The sequence below is a fragment of the Nycticebus coucang genome, chromosome 11 (assembly GCF_027406575.1).
Source record: "Nycticebus coucang isolate mNycCou1 chromosome 11, mNycCou1.pri, whole genome shotgun sequence".
NCBI classification, from domain to species: Eukaryota; Metazoa; Chordata; class Mammalia; order Primates; family Lorisidae; genus Nycticebus; species Nycticebus coucang.
The window spans coordinates 75,872,487-75,892,181 of NC_069790.1; the positions used below are offsets into that span (position 1 = coordinate 75,872,487).

General features: G+C 38.2%; 1 protein-coding gene across 2 annotated transcripts in view; it reads right to left on the reverse strand.

Moving 5' to 3' along the window:
* Positions 1–1,227: 1,227 nt before the first annotated feature.
* ORC5 (origin recognition complex subunit 5) overlaps positions 1,228–19,695 on the reverse strand; it is a 100,583-nt gene continuing 82,115 nt past the window's right edge. For both annotated transcript variants that reach the window (XM_053609551.1, XM_053609552.1), the window contains one exon: positions 1,228–13,728. In XM_053609551.1, coding sequence (XP_053465526.1) covers positions 13,683–13,728 — 46 coding nt within the window. In that variant the 3' untranslated portion in view covers positions 1,228–13,682. The remainder of the gene's footprint in view (positions 13,729–19,695) is intronic.

Here is a 19,695-nt window from a genome sequence, read left to right on the forward strand (position 1 = left end):
CAGTTATTACTTAATACATAGAGAAGCCCAAAGATGTTTCTACACTGTGTGCCCTGTCTGGGCAGAGCTGGGATCTCCCTAGGGCACACTTAGGATGTAGGGAGAAGGCAACTTCCTGCAAAAGAGTAGGGACCCCAATCACAGTGCCTGCCAGACAAGAGCTCCCACTCACCATGTTCCCAGAATGCCGCGACCCCTTGTAGTTAACCGTTACTGCCAATCTCCATAGCCCTATATTTTGCTGGTGTGGATGCCTTATGGACATGGGGCCCAAGTCTGATTTGCTGCTCCATCTCTAGGCCCAGCACGGTTGCCTGGCTCACGGTGGATGCTGTGTGCCTATGTGGGATGAATGAGACCACTACCAGGCACACTGCCTTGAAGGAAAGAGCAAGCCAGAACCAGACACATGTGCAGCCTGGGGAGGGGCACCACCAGTTGGTCCCTCACTCAGGTACCTGGTTCCCAGCTCCACGCATCAGGGTTCTCTGTCTTGGTACTATGTAGGAATTAACTGGAAAGTTTTAATATATTGCTATCTCAGAGATTCTCATTTAATTGGTCTGAGTGTAGTCTGGGTTCTTTTTTTTTAAATTCCCTAAGTTACTCTGATATTCAGCCAATGTTGAAAACCGTTGCTCTGCATCAATTTTCCTTGCAATGAGGCTACCACTTTGTTGTTGTCACCTACAACCTCAGACTCATCCAAGGCTCTTGTTCTTAGACAATAATAAAAATAGCTAACATTTTTTATTTACTATTGCCAAAAACTGTTCTGAGCACTCATCCTTGAATAGTCCTATGAGGTGGCTACTATTATTATTCCTTTTTAATAGACAAGGAACAAGAAAAGGCACAAGGGACAAGGATAAGAAAAGTAACTTTGTGGCTGCGTCCGGTGGCTCACATCTGTAATTCGAACACTCTGGGAGTCCAAAGCAGGAGGATTGCTTGAGCTCAAGAGTTTGAAACCAGCCTGACCAAGTGGGAGACTATTTGTCTCCTAAAAATAGAAAAAATTAGCTGGGCATGGCGCCTGTAGTCACAGCTACTCAGGAAGCTGAGGCAGAAGAATCGCTTGAGCTTAGGAGTTTGGGGTTGTAGTGAACTATGATGATGCCACTGCACTCTAGCCAGGGTGAAAGACTGAAGCTCAGTCTCAAGAAAAAAAAAAGAAATAAAGAAAGAAAAGAAAAAAGAGAAAAGTAACTTTGCTTATAGATAGTAAGCAGTTAAGATTTGAATATGCACAATCTGACTCCAAAAATCCATGCCCTTAAATGTCTGACTCTACTTTCTTTAGAGAAAAGGCAGGAGGGAGTTTAGTGACCTACCTTAGAGCGATGGCTTACCCATCGGCTTACCCTTCAGCTCCCAAATTATTCTCTGGGTGACCGTCCCTGATGTCTGCGCCACTGCGTTGGTCATCAGTTCAGAGGGAAATACTATGGCCATGAGCTTTAGATATCAGGGTTATAAACCCAGCTCCACCACACCTGGCTGTAAGAGTCAGCGTCTTCATTCCAGATGATAGGAATAAGTTTCCTTGCTGGAAATATCCACTCTGGCTATGGGAGGAGAATAGCTTCAGAATTAAACCTCAGTCAAATCTGCATCATCTCCTTACCTTTGCTCTTCTGCCAGGAGCGAGCAAATTTGGGAGTAGGAGGGTTTAGTTTAAATCTGGCACCTGGAAAGGGAGGTCTGATGTCCCTTCTGGTTTATCCACTGTCCTCTAGGTCCTCCCTGTCCTCTAAAGATAGCCATGTCTTTGGTCCCCAGGCATTCATGCCTGAAGTCTGTGGGTCCTGTTGTGTCCTTAGTCTTAAGGTTCCCAAGTCCCACAGCTACTTCTGGGTCACCATTCAGTTCCTGGGTCTCTTTGGAGCCGTGGACCTCTTGACTGCTCTCTCCACATGGTCCTGGGGTAAGATCACATACTGCAAGGCTACATTTGCCCCACCTCCCCTCCAGACAGTTTTCTTATTTTGAATCTACCTATAGGAAGCATTATGTACATCAGTTCTCTTTCACAGAGGGGCCACTTAGCTGTGTCCTTGGAAATTCTGCAAAGTATCAAGATATACTTTAGCAAAAAAAGACAAAGAACCCCCATTCCTCACTCCAGGATTTTCCCAAACATCTCTGGTTCTTTCTAACTCACTTAACCTACCATCTTCCTGGGATTTCCTTCATGAAACTGAGGATGAGGGAGAGAGCTAAGAAACCCATGTTAGGGTTCTCACCCTTCACTTCCTCCCTCTCCCTCCTTCTCCACCACCACCCAGCCCCATGGTACCCATTCTCATCCTCTATTAATGCACCCCCCACCACGCTCAGTATCAAAGGCTTTCTCCTCTTTTTTGTTTTTTTTTTATAATCAGAGAACAATTCAAGAAATTTCTCTAAATCACACTTCCACCTTGCGGGTGTCATCTGCCTTCTAGCATCTGCCTCCCAAGGAAGGAAGGAAGGGAAACTCTATCAGGAGCATTTTTAAAAATAATACCCCTGTTACACAGCAATTATTTTTGTTTTGTATGGTCCACATGAATAGAACAAGAATCAGCAGGTTAAGGTTAAGGGAGAAGTTTGGTTCAATAAAAGATATAACTTTCTAACAGATGTACACAGGGAGAGGGTGACTGAGGGGTCAGGCCATGTCTAGTCAACCTCTGTGTAGACTGAGTGTAGACTCACCCCTTGAAGAGTTGCTGGGAACAAAATGTCCACCAAGGACCCTTATAGCTAAATGGACTATAAGAAATAAGATATATGCAACAAGGTTGTAGGAGACAGGGTTCAGCCCTGCTGCACAGTAGAACTGCAAGTCCCAAACTCCAAGTCCCAAGTCCCAGAGCTCCTAATTCCTTCAGTAAAAAGCATTTTAACTTTTCAGGTAATTCTGTTTTGTAGTCAAGATTGAGAACCACTGTTCTAGGACAGTGCTTCTTAAATTTTTAATGTGCACATGAATCAAGTGTGTATCTACATTTTAAATGTAGAATTTAATTAGAAGGTCAGAAGTGGGCTCTGAGGTTTCCACGTATAACAAGCTCCCAGGTGATACTGGAGCTGTGATGAACCACACTTTGAATAAACCATACTTTGAAGACCAATCAATCAAGAACATGTATTTTTTTCAGGTCTAGAAACTTCCATGGTGTGTGGTGGGCACAAAAGGAAAATGAGACAGACCCCCAGATTTATGTTTGGTACAACCTACAGCACATAGGGTGAAGCCAAGAGTGCCAGGAGCCAAGGACTGGTAGCTGAGGAAAGCAGAAACGAACCAGACTGGACAGGGCAGCAGTCATGAGGGTGGTCTGATCCCTCCCAATAGGGTCACAGTTCTCTGGCCAACAGCTCCTTCAGAGCCAGGTCACATACTTGTAGCCTCGTATCCCTTTTTTCATTGCCTGCTGCGGCTACCACACATCTTTGCCATTCTTCTCACCCACGTCTTCTCCACTTACTTTCTGGCAGATGGCCTTCTCTCCTCATCCAGAGAGTATGTGCAGCAGCTGAGAATGCTCACACTTTCACTTCAGCAAACCTAGCTACGCCCCCAGGCATCCTTCCCAATACCTGCTTCAGTGGAAGACAAGGACCTCCACCACCCTTCTGCCCGAGGCTAAGCCCTGCCTATCTTCTGGCACTGTCTTTCTCAAAACATTGTCAACAACTCTGGTTGGTTACAAACAGCATTTTCACTTTTTGTTTGATTTTATAGGATGTATATTCCCTTATTTTTCTAAGTAGTATTTAAATATCAGTAAATATTTGGTATTAAAAATGGCCAGGCGTGTGGCAGGCACCTGTAGTCCCAGCTACTTGAAAGGCTGAGGCAAGAGAATCGCTTAAGCCCAAGAGTTTGAGGTTGATGTGAGCTGTGATGCCATGGCACCCTTCTGAGGGCAACATAGATTCTGTCTCAAAAAATAAATGATAAAATAAAATAAATATTTGGTGTTAACTTTGTTACTTATTAATAAGGGGAAGCAAAACTTTGTTTAAATTGTGTACCTGTGTGTACTGAGTCATGTTTTAAAAGCATTTTTTTATAGATTGCTAAGAGTTTGAAAAACACCTTGCCAAAGTCTATTTCCTCAGTATTGTGCCCCATCTGTATCATTGCCACGTCCTCTATCTTATTCCTTTGCTATGCACGTCAACACATTCAATTTTCCCATACTCTGAAAAGATCAGCTTTCCTCAACCCTGAGTTTTTCTATACTACTACATTAGTTTCCTAGGACTGCCATAAAAATATACCACAAATTGGATGGCTTAAACAACAGAAATTTATTGTCTTACAGTTCTGGAGTGGGAAATAAAAGTGTCAGAGGGTGAGTTCCTTCTGAGGGCTCTGAGGGACAATCAGTTCCAGTCCTCTGTCCTTGACATGTAGATGGCCATGGTCAGGTTCACACGGCGTTCTCCCTAAATGCATGTCTGTGTTCAAATTTCCCCTTCTTATGAGGATGCTAGTCATGTTGGATTAGAGCCCACCCCAATGACCTCATCTTAGCTAATTATATTTGCAGAGATCCTATTTCCAAGGAAGATCACATTCTGAGGTACAGAGGATAGGACTTCAGTGTATAATTTTCGGGGGACACAGTTTAAACCATAAGAATTACTTTCTTTCAGAGTCAAGATTCTGACTACAAGTTATTGCAATCTGTCTTCTACTCAACCTAAATTCCAATGAGAATGCTTTTAATAAAGTCATTTCGGCTAATTGTCAAGTGCAACAGGTAAATTTTTGACCATATCTGTTATTAAACTTTGTGATTTGACAGAGTTAATACTCTTGCCGGTTGAAACTTTCTTCCTTGCATCAATGACTCAAATCTCTCTAGCATCTATCACGGCCTTTTCCTCTAATATTGATTTTTGTAGGTTCTCATTCATGGTCAGGGCTTTAGCTACAAGACATAAACCAGTGAGTCCTAAATCTACCTCTAGTTCAGAATTTCTCCACAGATACTCATCATCTTAAAGATGACTGACATTCTGGTCCATCTATAATAAAGGTACATGCTATTGAAAGACTTCGACCAACAGTAGATGAGAAACAGCAGATCAGGGCAAGGACTCTAAGAAGTACCTCTCATCACCACAAAGAGAGAAGAGTGAAGGCCAGTTGAAGCCTAACTTAGGTAGAATAACCTTGAACAATAAAAAATAATAAACATGAGGCCCTAAATCATTTGAGAAAGTCAGATCGTTTTCTGGCCTTAACACCTAACAAGGATGAAAGTTGTCACTGATTTTTCAAAGTAGTCACCTTTCCACTGAAATTGCTTGCTTTAATTCTCTGGGGTTTTTTTAGGCTTCTGTGGGCATAAACAACTATCAGTAAGCATTTTCATTTTAAGAATCCTTCATCAAACAATAAACCAGAAATACAGTTATCTCTTCACCTGATGTGAAAATAGGTAGAAGAAAATTCTGCAGGAATACCATCAACTGGAATAATCCCATGTCCTCATACAACACTCCATGGCCCAGCCCCAAGCCTAACCTTCTTAGCTGTCAAGCCACTGTATGATGACAAAGCCAATTCCCTATGCCCAATCACCCAGCACCTGTCTAGCATTGAAGCTTCCTAGGGCTTCTTTCACTTAACGAATACATATTCAGTAGAACTTGGTTATAAAGACACTGTCTATAAGTGACGATATGGATTTCATCAAGGTCATGGGTAGATGATCCTTAAAGTAAGTGACTCTGTCAGATGGAAAAACACTCCATGATGGTGCTATCACTTGTTCTCTAATCCTCATGTTCGTAGTTATTTCTTTGTATTGGTTATTTTCTCCCCATATATATTCTTCTGTCCTGCCAATTATAATTTAATTTTACTACTGCTGACACTGATTTCCAACCAGAATAACTATCAAATGTCACTAACGCTGGGAAGCATATTTACAAACCTAGTTGTCATTGAGTCTTAACCAAAACCTCAGCCTCCGCTGAGCACTTGCTCACTGTTGAGTGTGTAGCTGTTGAACTGTCCTTTTATGGGCTTAATATTTTAACCAATATACTTTTTGGATGTATACTTAAATGGAGTTTCTTATAAACTGCACATAGGTGGGTCTTTCTTTAAAAACCTAGTCATAATGAAATATAATTTACACACAATAAAATCATCCATTTTAGGTGTATAGTTCTTTGAATTTTAGAAAATGCAGACATTTAACTTTGGCCACAATCAAGACACAGAATGTTTCAATACCCACAATAAAGTTTCCTCCTGACTCTTTATAGTCAATCCAATGGCTCCACTCCCAGGATGGGGCAACAATCTGTTTTCTGTCCCTGTAACTTTGCTGGAGTGCAGTGGTGTCATCATACCTCACAGCAACCTCAAACTCTTGCGCTTAAGTGATTCTCCTGCCTCAGTCTCCTGAGTAGCTGGGACTTCAAGCTCACACCATCATGCCTGGCTAATTTTTCCATTTTTTATAATGATGGGTTCTAGTTCTTACTTAGGTTGGTCTCTTAACTCTTGAGCACAAGCAAATTTCTGCTTTGTCTCTCAGAATGCAATGATTATAAGCATGAGCCACTGTGCTGGGTAAATTCTTTATTTTTTTAATTATTATTTTTTTACAGACAAAGTCTTAACTATGTTGCCCAGAGTTAAATGATCCTCCTGCTGCAATCTCCTGAGTAGCTGGGACTATAGGCATACACCATTGTGCCCAACATTTTCCTTTACCTTAATACTCAAGGGCCATTTGATATTTTACTTTAAAATGTAATTATTCAGTATTTGAATTTTTTTTTTTAAAGCACTTTAGAAAGGCAATTTCAATTGTATCTCAAATCCTATCTTCTCATAGAAAAGATTACCAAAACAGCCCTTAGAATTTAGGAACAACTCTCCAAGGAAGGGAGGTCCACCTTCTCTAAAGAAACTCTGCTCCTATGCAGGAGCTCAGCACTTTCCATTGAATAGATGAAGTTTCTTAACCCAGAGGAGCTAATTACCCACATGTAATTTTCCCTTACATATTTCCATTTATACTGACAACTTCCAAGTTTGTGCCTCTAGCCTGGGCTTTTACCCTGAATTTTAGACTTGTCTACTGAACTGCATATTTGACATCCACTCAGATAATGTCTTAGTTCTTTCAAGCTGCTATAACAAAATACCAAACAGTTGGGTAATTAACAAATAGAAATTTACTGCTCACAGTTCTGGAGGTTTGAAAGTCTAAGATTAAGGGCCTAGCAGATTCAGTCTCTGCCAAGGGCTGCTCTCCACTTCTAAGATGGCACTTTGTTGCTGCATCCTCCAGAAGGGAGGAGAGCTATGAACTTATGTGATAGAAGGCACAGACGGGCAAAAGAACACAAGAGAAAAATGCTGTGATTTCACATGGCACAAGAGATGGAAGAGCGAAAAGGGGTGAACAGCTGCTCCTTCACACCTTTTTACAAGGTCACTTAATCAATCCACTCATGCAGGCAGAGCCTTCATGACCGAATCACCTTAATGCCATTACATTGGTGATTATGTTTCAAAATATAAAATTTGGAGGGACATAGACATTCAAACTATAGTAGGTATCTAATAGAGATCCCTACCTTACTATGCTCATACCTGAACCTCTTACTCTGTGCCTCTAAACACCTTCCCTTTCAGTCCTCCTCATCTCAGCTAGGGTCAACTCTACTATTCCAGATGATCAGATTAAAAACTCTGAAGTTATCCTTGACCCTTTCACAACTGATGCCCAATTATTTAGCAAGTCCTATAGAAGTTTATTTCAAATTATACCCAGAATCTGACTTCTCATCACTTTCACTGCTAACCTTATCTGAGCCACCATTATTGGTTACCTGCTTTTTTTGGTCAGGGCTAGGTTTGAACCTGCCACCTCTGGCATATGGGGCCAGTGCCCTACTCCTTTGAGCCACAGGCGCCACCCAAATCACCTGCATTATTTTAATAATTTTCTAACTAATCTTCCTGCTTCCTCCTTTGGCTCCCTACAGCCTATTCTCAACATCGCATTCAGCGATCCTTTCCAAAATCTAAGCCAGCTCATTGACTTTTCTCCTCAACTATCTTCAGCACTCCTTAACTCACACAGACTAAGAACCAAGGTCCTTCAATTAACTGCAAGGCCTTGTAGGACCTAGCTCCCATCACTTCTCTGATTTCAATTCCTACCACAATTGCCCTTCTTTGTTATGCTCTAATCATACTGGTCTTCTTGCAGCCTAGGCTACTGTGCTTTCACAGTACAGAGAAAGGTACCTGGGGGAAGGGTAGGACATGTGGGCAACCAGCAATCTCTGCCATACAAATTCAAACTTTGAGATAACATAAAATATATTACTTCTGTATCCCATAATAACATTTTCAACCTATTATATTCTGTGTGGTGGTTTAAAGCATGTCTACAAATTCTCTGGCACTCCTTTCACCAAGAGGTAGGTCTACTCCCCTCCTTTTAAACACAGGTGGCTCTTTAGCACAGTCTTGATTGACAAAAACCATGCTGCAAAAGTGATGCTATGTGACTCCTGAGCCTAGACAAGAAAAGGCCATGCAGCTTCTGATCATTTCTCCCAGGATGTGGCTTTCAGAACCTAGTCACCAGGCCATGAGGAAGTGGAGATAGCACATGGGAAGACCATGTGATCTAACATTCTTTATAGAATTAAGATGCTATGTGGGTTTGATTTTTCCTTTTTGGGCTAGATACTAACTAAATAAGACTTAGCTATGTCTCTTTTTGCCCCTTCATATGCTGAAGGGAACGAGGGTTACATGAACAGTGGAGAACAGTTAAAGAAAAAAATAAAATTAATTTATAGTTCTTGAACAAAGGGGGTGAATACTTTCTATTAATATGTATTTTCTTTAATTCACTTTGAGATGGTCTTTCCCTGTAAGTCCTTTTTAGACTCTGATCTCTAAGTCACCATATAACTACCTCTTATCCTCATTAATACCACTGTTTATATTTCTAGTAAATCTAGTTTCCAATCTAGATCTAACTACCTATTTTACATTTCCTTTTGGATTTCACACAAGTACCTCAATGGAAACATGTCCAAAATTGAGCTCCTAATCTTCCCCACCCCTGCAGACCTAGTCCTCCCCCAGGATTTTCTATTTCAGGAATGGCTCTACAATGATAGCACCTATTGTTTAGGCCAGAAACCTGTTTCCTTTGTCCACTGTTGTATTCCTTGCACCTAACACAAGGCATTCAGCTGTACTGAGAATTTGCTAAATGAATATTGAATACTTTAATGGAAAATGCCATTAAAATCAGATCCTCGACTCTTGGAAAGAGCAATAAAATGGAGTATGGTTTATCCAAAACTCAGGCAAATCTCTAGTGCCTCTAAAACCAGGCTCTTTGCATCATGCCAAAGCTACCACTATTTATTCAAACACTTGAATGCCTTCTAAAATTCCTATCATTACTGTGCATCAACATGCAGTTAAATGAATGAATTGATTACAATTTTCTCTGCTCTACCAAATTCCTACTTCTCATACTGTGTCTCATAAATGTGTATCACTGCTAGAAAATGAACATTAACTGTGCATTCAGGGCATTTAAGAGCAAATTTGAGTGAAATGTTGGTTTCTTGATAGGAAAAATTTCTTTGAGCTCTACTAAGCATTTCTGAAAGCAGATTGTGCCAGCAGACTAAATACATGCAAAATTATCTAAACTATTCACATGATATGCCGCATACTTTGTAGTAAAAGCTTTCAAAAGTAGGAGATGAAGCTGAATAATATCAACCTCTAGTCTAATTATCTCCAATCCACATCTCTGCCTATGGCTAAAGGTATAAAATGCAAACAACTGTGGTACACAATAGTGTGAGACTTCAGGCAGCAGTGAAGGATGCTCTTACAGCTCTGTGCAGTTTCTGAATTTCGTCTACTATTTTTGGACTTACTGAGTAATTAATATGATAAGATATGTATTATTCTTGGACTTGATCCATTACTTTTTCTTTAAATAGCACAAAGCAGAGTGGTGCACACTTTGGAGAGACTAAATAGGCTTCTGCATGTCTGAGTTTTTTATGCTGTAGGTCATCTTAATTATATTAACCAGTTGGTTAACAAAATCCATTGGAAGTATGGATTGTTCAGCTGTTACACCATGAGGGTGAACAATGTAAGTCCTCAGTCACCTATTCTCTGTTTTGATTATTTAGCTATACTTTCAAATATCTCACAGGATCCTAAAAAATAAGTAGTGAAATCTGCATATGGATTAGAGCCCAGCAGACCTTTCAATTCTAAAAATAAGAATCCAAGGTATTGTGCCCATTTGAGTAACTCCAAAATTTAAACAAGAAATTTTTCCAAGTATGATTAGGCAAGAGAAAGTAAGAAAAAAAAAAAGATATACATCTCTTAGTAGTTAGAATGAGTTGCCACATTCCCTCACTATCTCCTTTCTAGGTCAAAAATACTTCATGATAATAAAAATAGCTAGCATTTATTGAGCACTTACTTTGTACTAAGATACCTTACTCAGATTAGGGTTTCTCAACCTCTGCACAATTCACATTTTGGGCTATATAACTGTTAAGAGATGTGTGTTTTAGTACAGTTGTCCACCTTTATGTGCAGTATGTTCTGAGATTCCTAGTAGATGCCTGAAAATCTTGGATTGTACTGAACCCAATTCCCGTAATTGGAACATGTTTCCGTTCATGTCTTCCACCCACAAATTATTATCTTCCACCCTTTTCCATTTTATGCACATTTTCATACAGTGTGGCCCTAGCTTTTGCAGTTTGAGATGCACAGCAAAACTAGTACATATTTCTTTTTCCTTCTTTACAATTCAGATGGAAGATTTATTCTTACCATAGATCTTGGTAACTTCAGCGGTTTTGTGGTATTGTTTTTTTTTTTTCCCCCCTGTTCTTATTGAGAACTTTCACCTTTTCACTTAAAGGAAATATTTTGCAGCTTCTCTTTGGCATATCCAAACTGTCACTACTCTTGTACTTTGGGGTCACTGAGTAAAGGTTATTTGAACATAAGTGATATGAAACTCCAACAGGTGATCTGATAACCTAGATGGTTACTGAGGAATTAACAGATGAGTGGCATATGAGTATACAGTGTGGACAGTCTAGGCAAAGAAATGATTCACATCCTGGGTGGTATGTAGCTGGACAGTACTGAATTTCAAACTTATATATTGGTTCTGGAATTTTCTATTTATTATTTTCAGACCATAGTCTGAGGTTGGCTACAGATAACTGAAACTGAGGAAAGCAAAACCAAAAATGGGGGATGGGAGGGTGGGGGACACATTATTGCATTTAGCAGCATCCCTGGCCTCTCCCCTCACCACCCTACACCCAACTGTGCAAAAATGTCTCCATAAATTACTAAATGTTCCTTGGTGGACAAATTGCCCTCAGTGGACAACTACTGTATTAGATATACAATTTACTGAATCCTGTAAATAACTCTATGAGGTAAATTCTTTTCTCCAATATACAGGTGAGAACACAGGAAGTACAAACAGGTTAAATAACTTGCCTAAAGCCGCACAGCCAATATTCATATGTCAGGTATTTGATCTAAGGTAGTCTAGAGTTCAAACAGCGCCCTGGTATAAAGACTTGATCCCTTTGTGAGTTTAGGGCTTAATGAGGTAAGTCTTGGGGATCAGAATCCCTTCCAGAGCTGTCGAAAGGAATTGTTTCATCAATGAAGACTGATCCAGAGACTGAAAATGATTCAAAAGTAAGAGGGAGGAAGAAGTAAGGCCCCTACCTATGTATAACTGGTTCATGGTAACTGAAAGATATTTTAAAAATCCATAGCTTAGTAACCTAAGTAACTTTTACATCTAGGTAGAGTAGATGTTGAATGCAATTTAAGTGCCTTCTTTTAATAGAAATTTCTGGCCCACCAGTCAGAATAATTTTCATCACTGGATTCCCTCTTGTAATTGAAGATTTATATCTTCCATTTAGAGAATTACATCTGCAGATGACTGTTGTTAAAATGCTAATATCCATATTAAGCTCTGTTAGTCTTCATTTAAATAAATTAATCAAATTAGTAAGTCATTTAACAAACTATTAGAAAATATAAAACAGGAAAGTTCTGATAGCTCAATCAGGAAAACCAGGGAAAATCTGGTTACAAGGTATTAAGCACGGAAGCCACACGCTGGGCTGGTACCAAGGCATCGGGCAGTACAGAATAGGAAACATTCTGCAGAGGAGACAGGTGACCAGCAGGGAGGGGAAAGCATGGGACAGTCACTTTAAAAAAACTCTACCTCCTTTCTGTGCTGCCCAGTTTCCTATTTAATGATCTCTCCTCCTCTGCTAATGTAACAGTTCTTCCTTCAAAATGCAGACTGACCCTATCTGTGACAGGCTGCACAGCAGACATGCGTCTGCATAGCAAAATATGAGGGGCTAAACTATGCCAGGTGGCACTGCTCTTCCTTAAATCAGCACCCCACACTGCTTTCAACCTTGATGTCATGTGGATTTATATGAATAGGAAACCTAAGCCTGAATCCACACGATATACAACTTTAACTGGTCCTGGCTTCTCTCCACATCTTGAGAAACATGAAACGTCACCATTTTCTGTGGGGTAAGAGGGTGAGTAGGATGTGCTGCCACTTGTGGATGCCACACTTTGGGCAAGAAAATCTTCCCTTGTTGTATTACAAAGAGAGTAAAAAGGAATTCCACTCCTTTTCTCCCTGATTATCTCTAAATAAAAGCAAGAAGGTAACTACTTGTTTTCTTTGAAAGCTTAGCACTACATAGAAAAGTCTGTCTGAGAGAGCCTAGTGTGAGAATTTTCTTCAAAAAAGGAATGAAAGAATAAAATAGTTTAGCTCTGCAATGAAATACTTTAAATCTCCTCAAAATAATTTTAAAATGCTAACAAAAACTTCTTCAAAAATATGAACAGACAAGAAAATCAGAACCAAGGTTCATAACTAAAATAACAGGAAAAAAATTTTATTGTGAAACTCTTAAAGGCCAATGATTAAAGAAAGCCATCATGCTGATAAAAAGCTGGGGTGGATGGTCACTTGCCAGAGAATGACCAGATAAACCTACACAAGCACACTGTAGTTATCGAGTTAGCTTAGAGATGGAAAGCTGGTCTATATCTGATCGAACTACCTTGCCTTTTGTATTTACTATATTTTGCAACTATGATCTTTTAAAACGGTGGCCTTAGGAAAATCTGCTTTGGCAAGCAACTGCAGAGGCTCCTGTAGCGAGGAAGTGAAAAGACTGGGCATATAAACAAGGGCTGCTGGCACGTTCAAAGCGCAGGGGATAGTTCACAGAGCAAAATGTAGTCCTAAGTAAATGGGTTTCAGGCAATTTCAGTGTTAAGATAACATCATTAAGAGTAGAACAGATTGTGCTCAAACCCTGCTGTTTATAATTAACACGTTGCTTCCAAATACTCCAGGGTCCCTGGTAAATAGTCTTCTGCTCACATCCACCCAGACCAATCAGAGTATTTTCATCAGATTCCACGCTGGGCCAGCACCTGTTTGGACAAATCCAAGAGAGCCAAAGAACTCCTCTCCTTGGCCAGCTCAGTAGTTGGATGAACACAGCTTGGCTTAGTCATTGTCACAGTGTCCATATGGCTTTGAAGCTTGTTTTCACAAGAAATCATACAAGTATTTTATTATGTCAAAGTTCACTGTCCTAAGAACAAAAACAGATAATATGTTAGCATCCTCACCCTTAGACTGCTCAGCTTTGTATGACTCTGAGAAGCACATGCAAAATAATTCACAATTCAAGGTAAACAATCATATAATGCTATCAAGTACACTTTATAGGATTGACACTAACTTTTTAAATGTCACTAGGAATAGTTTTTTAAAAAAGTTTGTTTTTTACATGCACAAAGTTTCCTTCTCTAAAAAAAGAAATTAATTTAGAGCTATTCAACAATCTGTACTTCAATTGTACTACAGAAAGTTTAGGTTTCATCTGAAAGCTATTTGTTTTTTGTCTAATAGCCAGAATAAAGTAATTAAACATGCAAAGTATTTAAATCTTTTTTGCTTCTGAACATTGTTTATCTTCCAGAACACCTGTTTTGTCATTACATAATGCATAGCTCGTCTGTCCTCATTTGTAGTTTTCATTCTTTTCAGTCTTTTAATGCTGGCTGACCTGAGTGTGTATTGTAACTAAATCTGTATGATCTAAGAATACGATGCAATAAACAGACGATGTGAATGTATATTTTTGTACTCCGATGGCAGGCGGAATAAAATAGAGACAGAGAGAGAGACATATAATTACTTCTTTTCACCAAACCCATTCTTGACTATAAATATTCAGACTTAGAGGTTTATTATTTGAATAAATGGTCAAAATAATTAGATATAATGATCGAGCAATAAGTATAAAATTAAAGTGTTAAGTATTCATTCTACAAAAATAATCATCCATGTGAGAATGGTCTTTTAAAGATTCACTAATTGCATGTTCTTATTTATTAAACCATCATCAATTAATGTTTTTTCTATCCCTTTGTAATAAACCTTCTAAAAAAGTTTCTAGGCAAATGACTGACATCTAATTTTTTAAAAAAATGTGGAATGGAGAACTATAGATATTGCTTATGAAAACACATTTAAAAATAGCTAAGACATCCTACAGTTATTGTAGTACCCAGTGCTGAAGAATGCCTTAATGGTTTCAATACAATGCTTCCCTAAAGAACACTAAACTTTTCCAAAGGGTATAAAAACATTGCCGAAATAATCCCGTTATCATTAGCAGTGATAAAACAACTAAAGATAGTTATTTAAATTAAAAGAGAATCTTATGCATAAAGACACAAATGGTATGGTTGGTTGTTAAATCATAAAGCTATTTTATTTTTACATGACATTTTTTCCTTCAACTCTAGAACCATCCAAATTTATTGGCAACAGGTGCCTCTAACTAATGACTTAAGAAAAAAATGATCGGTTGAAAAGATCTTTTTTTAGAGGATCTTAGAAAGGAAACAAATATACTTTTTAACACTGACAAAAAAGGAAACTGGAATTTATACATCTCTCTCTAGGCACATTTCCCCACAATGACTATAGGTCTTAAAGTTATAAACCTAAGGTAACAAGGTAAAATAGATTTAATGTTGTAGGAGGTTTTTTGGCCTTCGGTGAAAACAAAAGTTATGGGGAAGCTAAGATTAAAACAATTTAAATCCCAACACTAGGGAAAACCCTAAATTACAAGATATTACCTGATGGACTATTACATAGCCAAACAAAATGATCAATAGGCAGGCATCGCCTACTATATTAAGAGAGAAAAGGAGAACAGAGAATTGTAAATATGTTGTGATAGGTATGGAAAAATGGTTGTCTAATGGACTAGCACTAGAAGAGAACACAATGTGATTTGTGGTAGGACTCGTTACTTTTTAAAAATCTATCTTCAGAAATCTATTAAATTTTCAGAAATCTATTACTATATATTATAGCATAATTTATACAGTAAGTTTTTCTTTAATACATGCAGAATGAATGGAGTGATTTAAAAACACTAAGCAACTGAAATGTATTCATTTATAAAAGCTTCACTATATTCCATTTGTTTTGTCACTGGGAAATACTCAAACAAATTAAATTAATCTGGAATTGAATATAAGGTCATTCTTTGAAGAAACAGTTACTGCCCCAGATTTATTACCACCTCTATCATTCTTCCACTCTGATATAAATAGGTGACTGACTTGCCAATTGATTCCCAGATAAATTCTTCTAAGACATGGCAAAATTTGTTAGACTAACCACAGGGACATCAAAAATTAAGTCACGTATTCCAAAGATTACTTTGTGTTTTAAAGTATTTGGAGACATACAATCCACTTTAGAGTTTCAACTAACAAAGTTAGGAACTTTGCATCTACTTTTTCTGGCTTTTCATGCATATTAGGTTCATGTAAACATGGTTTTTAAAAATTTTGATAACTTTTACATGCTGTAGGAAATTCTTTCCCATAAAACACAAATTATTTTCTAAAGCAAAAACTAGAAAGAAATACAGTAAACAAATAGTGATGGTGGCAATTTTTCTAGATGTAATTTTTAAATCAGAATTTTGAATACTTTAACACAAATTAATTATATGGCATGCATTTAAGGATTTAATTTTGCCTTTATCCTTTTATTTCATTGTACTGATTGTTTTATAAGACATTAAGATACTCTTTCTCACAGGAAAACTATTTTTTTTTTTTTTAATTTTTTTGTGGGAAGTTCGAGCTTGGGTTCTTTTTTAATTTGGCTCTTCTGACAACTTGTAGCCATATAACTGAAAATTGAAACTTTAAGTTATCTTATAGACTATCCCACTGATGGTGGAGAAAAAACAACTATAAACTTGTAACTACCATTCCCATTGAAGACGACCCAAGGACAGTATTTAAGAAGCTTCTCAGTCTTGTGTCCTCTCCTACCCTTTCTAGAACCAGCTTCCTATTACTCTTCTGTACAATCCTTACACTGTTCCTTGATCAATACAGTTATCTGTATCCTCTATCTCTTCAAAGGATGTTTTTGGGTTTTTTTTTTTCCTTCCGGGCTTAACTGAATCTTAGTTCCTCCTGAAGGACACAATCTTCCCTTCAGCTCCTTCAATGAAGGTTCAACTCTCTATATACCCCAGACAATTCTGTCAGGTGTGGTTGCTGTCCCTGTGCAATAAAGCTCCACTCCTCTTAGAGTCAAGGCCATGCTGTTCACCACCTCCTGTCCCACTTACCACATCATAGTCAATGAATAATTTAGCTTCCAATTCAGTCTTCATTTCTATTCCAAGACCTGTATCAGCCACGTGACTTCACTGCACATGTCTTTCTCAATGAGACCTTTTTTCCCACTCTCATGATCACACTCAGAAAAGCTCTAAAAACATGAACTTAAGACATTCTACCCTCTGATTTGCAATTTCTTCCTTTTATGCTATCAGGAAGACCATGGGACAACCAGTTCATAAACCTCTTGATTTTTTCCTGATCTATGTCCCAGGCACTGAATTATGAGCCCCCAACTGGATTTACTTCCTTTCTTCCTAGCTTACACTCCATAGTTCATCACCAGTGCTCCCTTGCTAGCATCCACTAAACTCACCTGGCAAAACCCCAATACTGTGTGATCTCAATTATAATTCCTTATTGTCTCCACATCCAGCATATGGAATGGTGCTGCTGCAGATCACAAATCTAATGGATCGGTGTCACTGTAAATTCCAGGTCAAGAACCTCAGCACTTCTAAGAAGTTGCCCTCCTTGTCGGTACTGTCTTCCACTCCCTCTGGCAGCTATTTCAAATATTCCATATTTCTCTCGCACGGCTATTACTTTTGCAGTTAGTTTCGATTTTGCTTCCTTCAACTTTTTTGCCACCAAAACCCCAAATTCTGCTCCATCTGAATCCATCTTTTTCTCTTGTTAAATGCAAGAGAATTCTTCTCTCTCATCCAGGGTCTTTCAACTCATATTCTAAATCCTGGGGTAATATAACATTTCATGGATTTTGTGCCTTAATCTCTCTCTTGGTGTCATTTTCTCTCCTGTGTATGCTCTTACCTATCAGCATTTAAGTATGCTTAAATCTGTAAAAAAATAAACAGCCTCCTCTCAATACCACACTGTTAGCAGGTATATTCCTCTCTCTCCCTCTTTCTGGCAATTAAAAAAAATAAATCCTACAATAAAGGCTCATGAGGAGAGGATGTAGCAAAGTTATTCTTTTTTCTGTGTCTCCCCAAAACCCAGCATAGCGCTTTGTTTATAATGGGTAACACAGTGTTAAATGAATGAAATGCATTATCTCTATTTGCTACGTCTACTTTCCCATAAATACTATTTAAACTCACTATAATCTGACATCTACTTCACCATATCACTGAAAGTGTTCCTAACAAAGTTAACAATGATTGCCTTATCATCAAATCATAGTACTCTGCTTGATTTCTTGGTAGCAACTGACTGTTGTCCATTACTCCCTTCCATTAGGTTTTCCTAGTTTTCTTATATGTAAGACTTTATATGTAACTAAGCTTTATCCACTTAAGCACCCTGAGTATTTTCCTGTATTAGCTTTCAAAAGTATGATTTTCACTAACTGTAGTTTTTTTCATAAAAATGTTTAAGTAATTGACTCCCTTATTTTACACATACATGCTGTGTCTTATGATCTAATCATTTGTTTTCTGCAGCAGATGTCTGAAAATTAGTACAACCATCATTCTTTGGTAACTATCCTTAGGACTTCCTTTCTCAATCAAGTCTTGATTTGGAAGGAGACTGTCTCCTTATCTCCCTTCCTCTTGTTTTGCCCCCCCCCAAACAAGTACATATGGTTTGCTTTCACCTGAAGTTTTATTTTTAATTGCTACAGAAAAACATGCAATATTTAATTATTTAGCACACACTAAGCTTAAAGCACTATGTTAGGTTTAAGGCTGAAGCAGTAACAGATACACATAGTGTGTGCTTTGAGCTTCATGAACTTAACATTCTAGAAAGAAAGGTGAACTGGAATCATTCCAATTAATGATTTAATTAAAACTATGATAAGTATCATAAAAAACAAAATGGGACCTTCCTAATTTTATGTGTGGTTGGGGGAAGAAGGGAGTGATGGTATGTTTGAGAAGGTTCCTTCAAGCTGAAATCTAAAGGCTATGTAATAGCTAGAAAAAGAAAAGTTGGAAAATGCTGCATATGCAAGAATAGGAAGCAAAGTGATGAATATATATTAAAAAAAAAAAAAAAGAAAGAAAGACAGCTAAAGTAGTTAAAGTGCAAATAAAGAGGGGAAAAGGTATGTTTGCCATTGTGGCCAGGCACAAACGGGGGCCAGATCATTTGGGCCTTGTCAGCTTTTCAAAGGATTCTGTTATTTATTCCAAAAGTTAGGGGAAACCACTGAGACTTTCAAGACATTAAATTTTTGTGAAATTATTCTAGTTATCACGTGGAGAATAAATTATAACAAGAACAGACAGAAGATTAATTAGGAGACTACAAGAGATGAAATGAGAGTGGCTTGGTCTAAAGTAGTAAAGGTACAAAGATAGCAAGTGGATAAATTTGAGACATATAGGAATATAGGAAGGGCTTGCCAGGCTCAGCAGGAGTGTGGGAGACAGAGAAATCAAGAAGGCCTGAATCTTGAGAGGCCAGGCTAATCACTAAAACAGCGAACACTGGAAGGAAACCTGACTTTTCTCTTTCCTGTTCTGTTAGGGAATTAAAGCAGAGGTTAGAATTTCTGGGTTCAGTTTTGGAAATGTAAAGGTCAAGATTATGTGTGTATATATATATATATATATATATATATATATATTTTAAAAAGGTCCTGATCTTTAAAAATAAAGGAGTTATTAATATATATTTGGTTGCTGAAATCAAAGGCCTTGGGGAAAAAAAAATAACATCAGAAGAGAAAAAAGCCTAGGACTAAGCTTCAAGAAACAACTATATTTAAGGGTCAGGTGGAAAGGATAAGTTGGCAAATGATGTTAGTACAAAAAAGCCGAAGAATAAAGAGGAAAACCATTAGACAATAGAATCATCGGCTCTGAGAGAGAGCTTTGAGAAAGTGGTCAGCACTGTTAGGCGCCACAGAGAAGACAAAC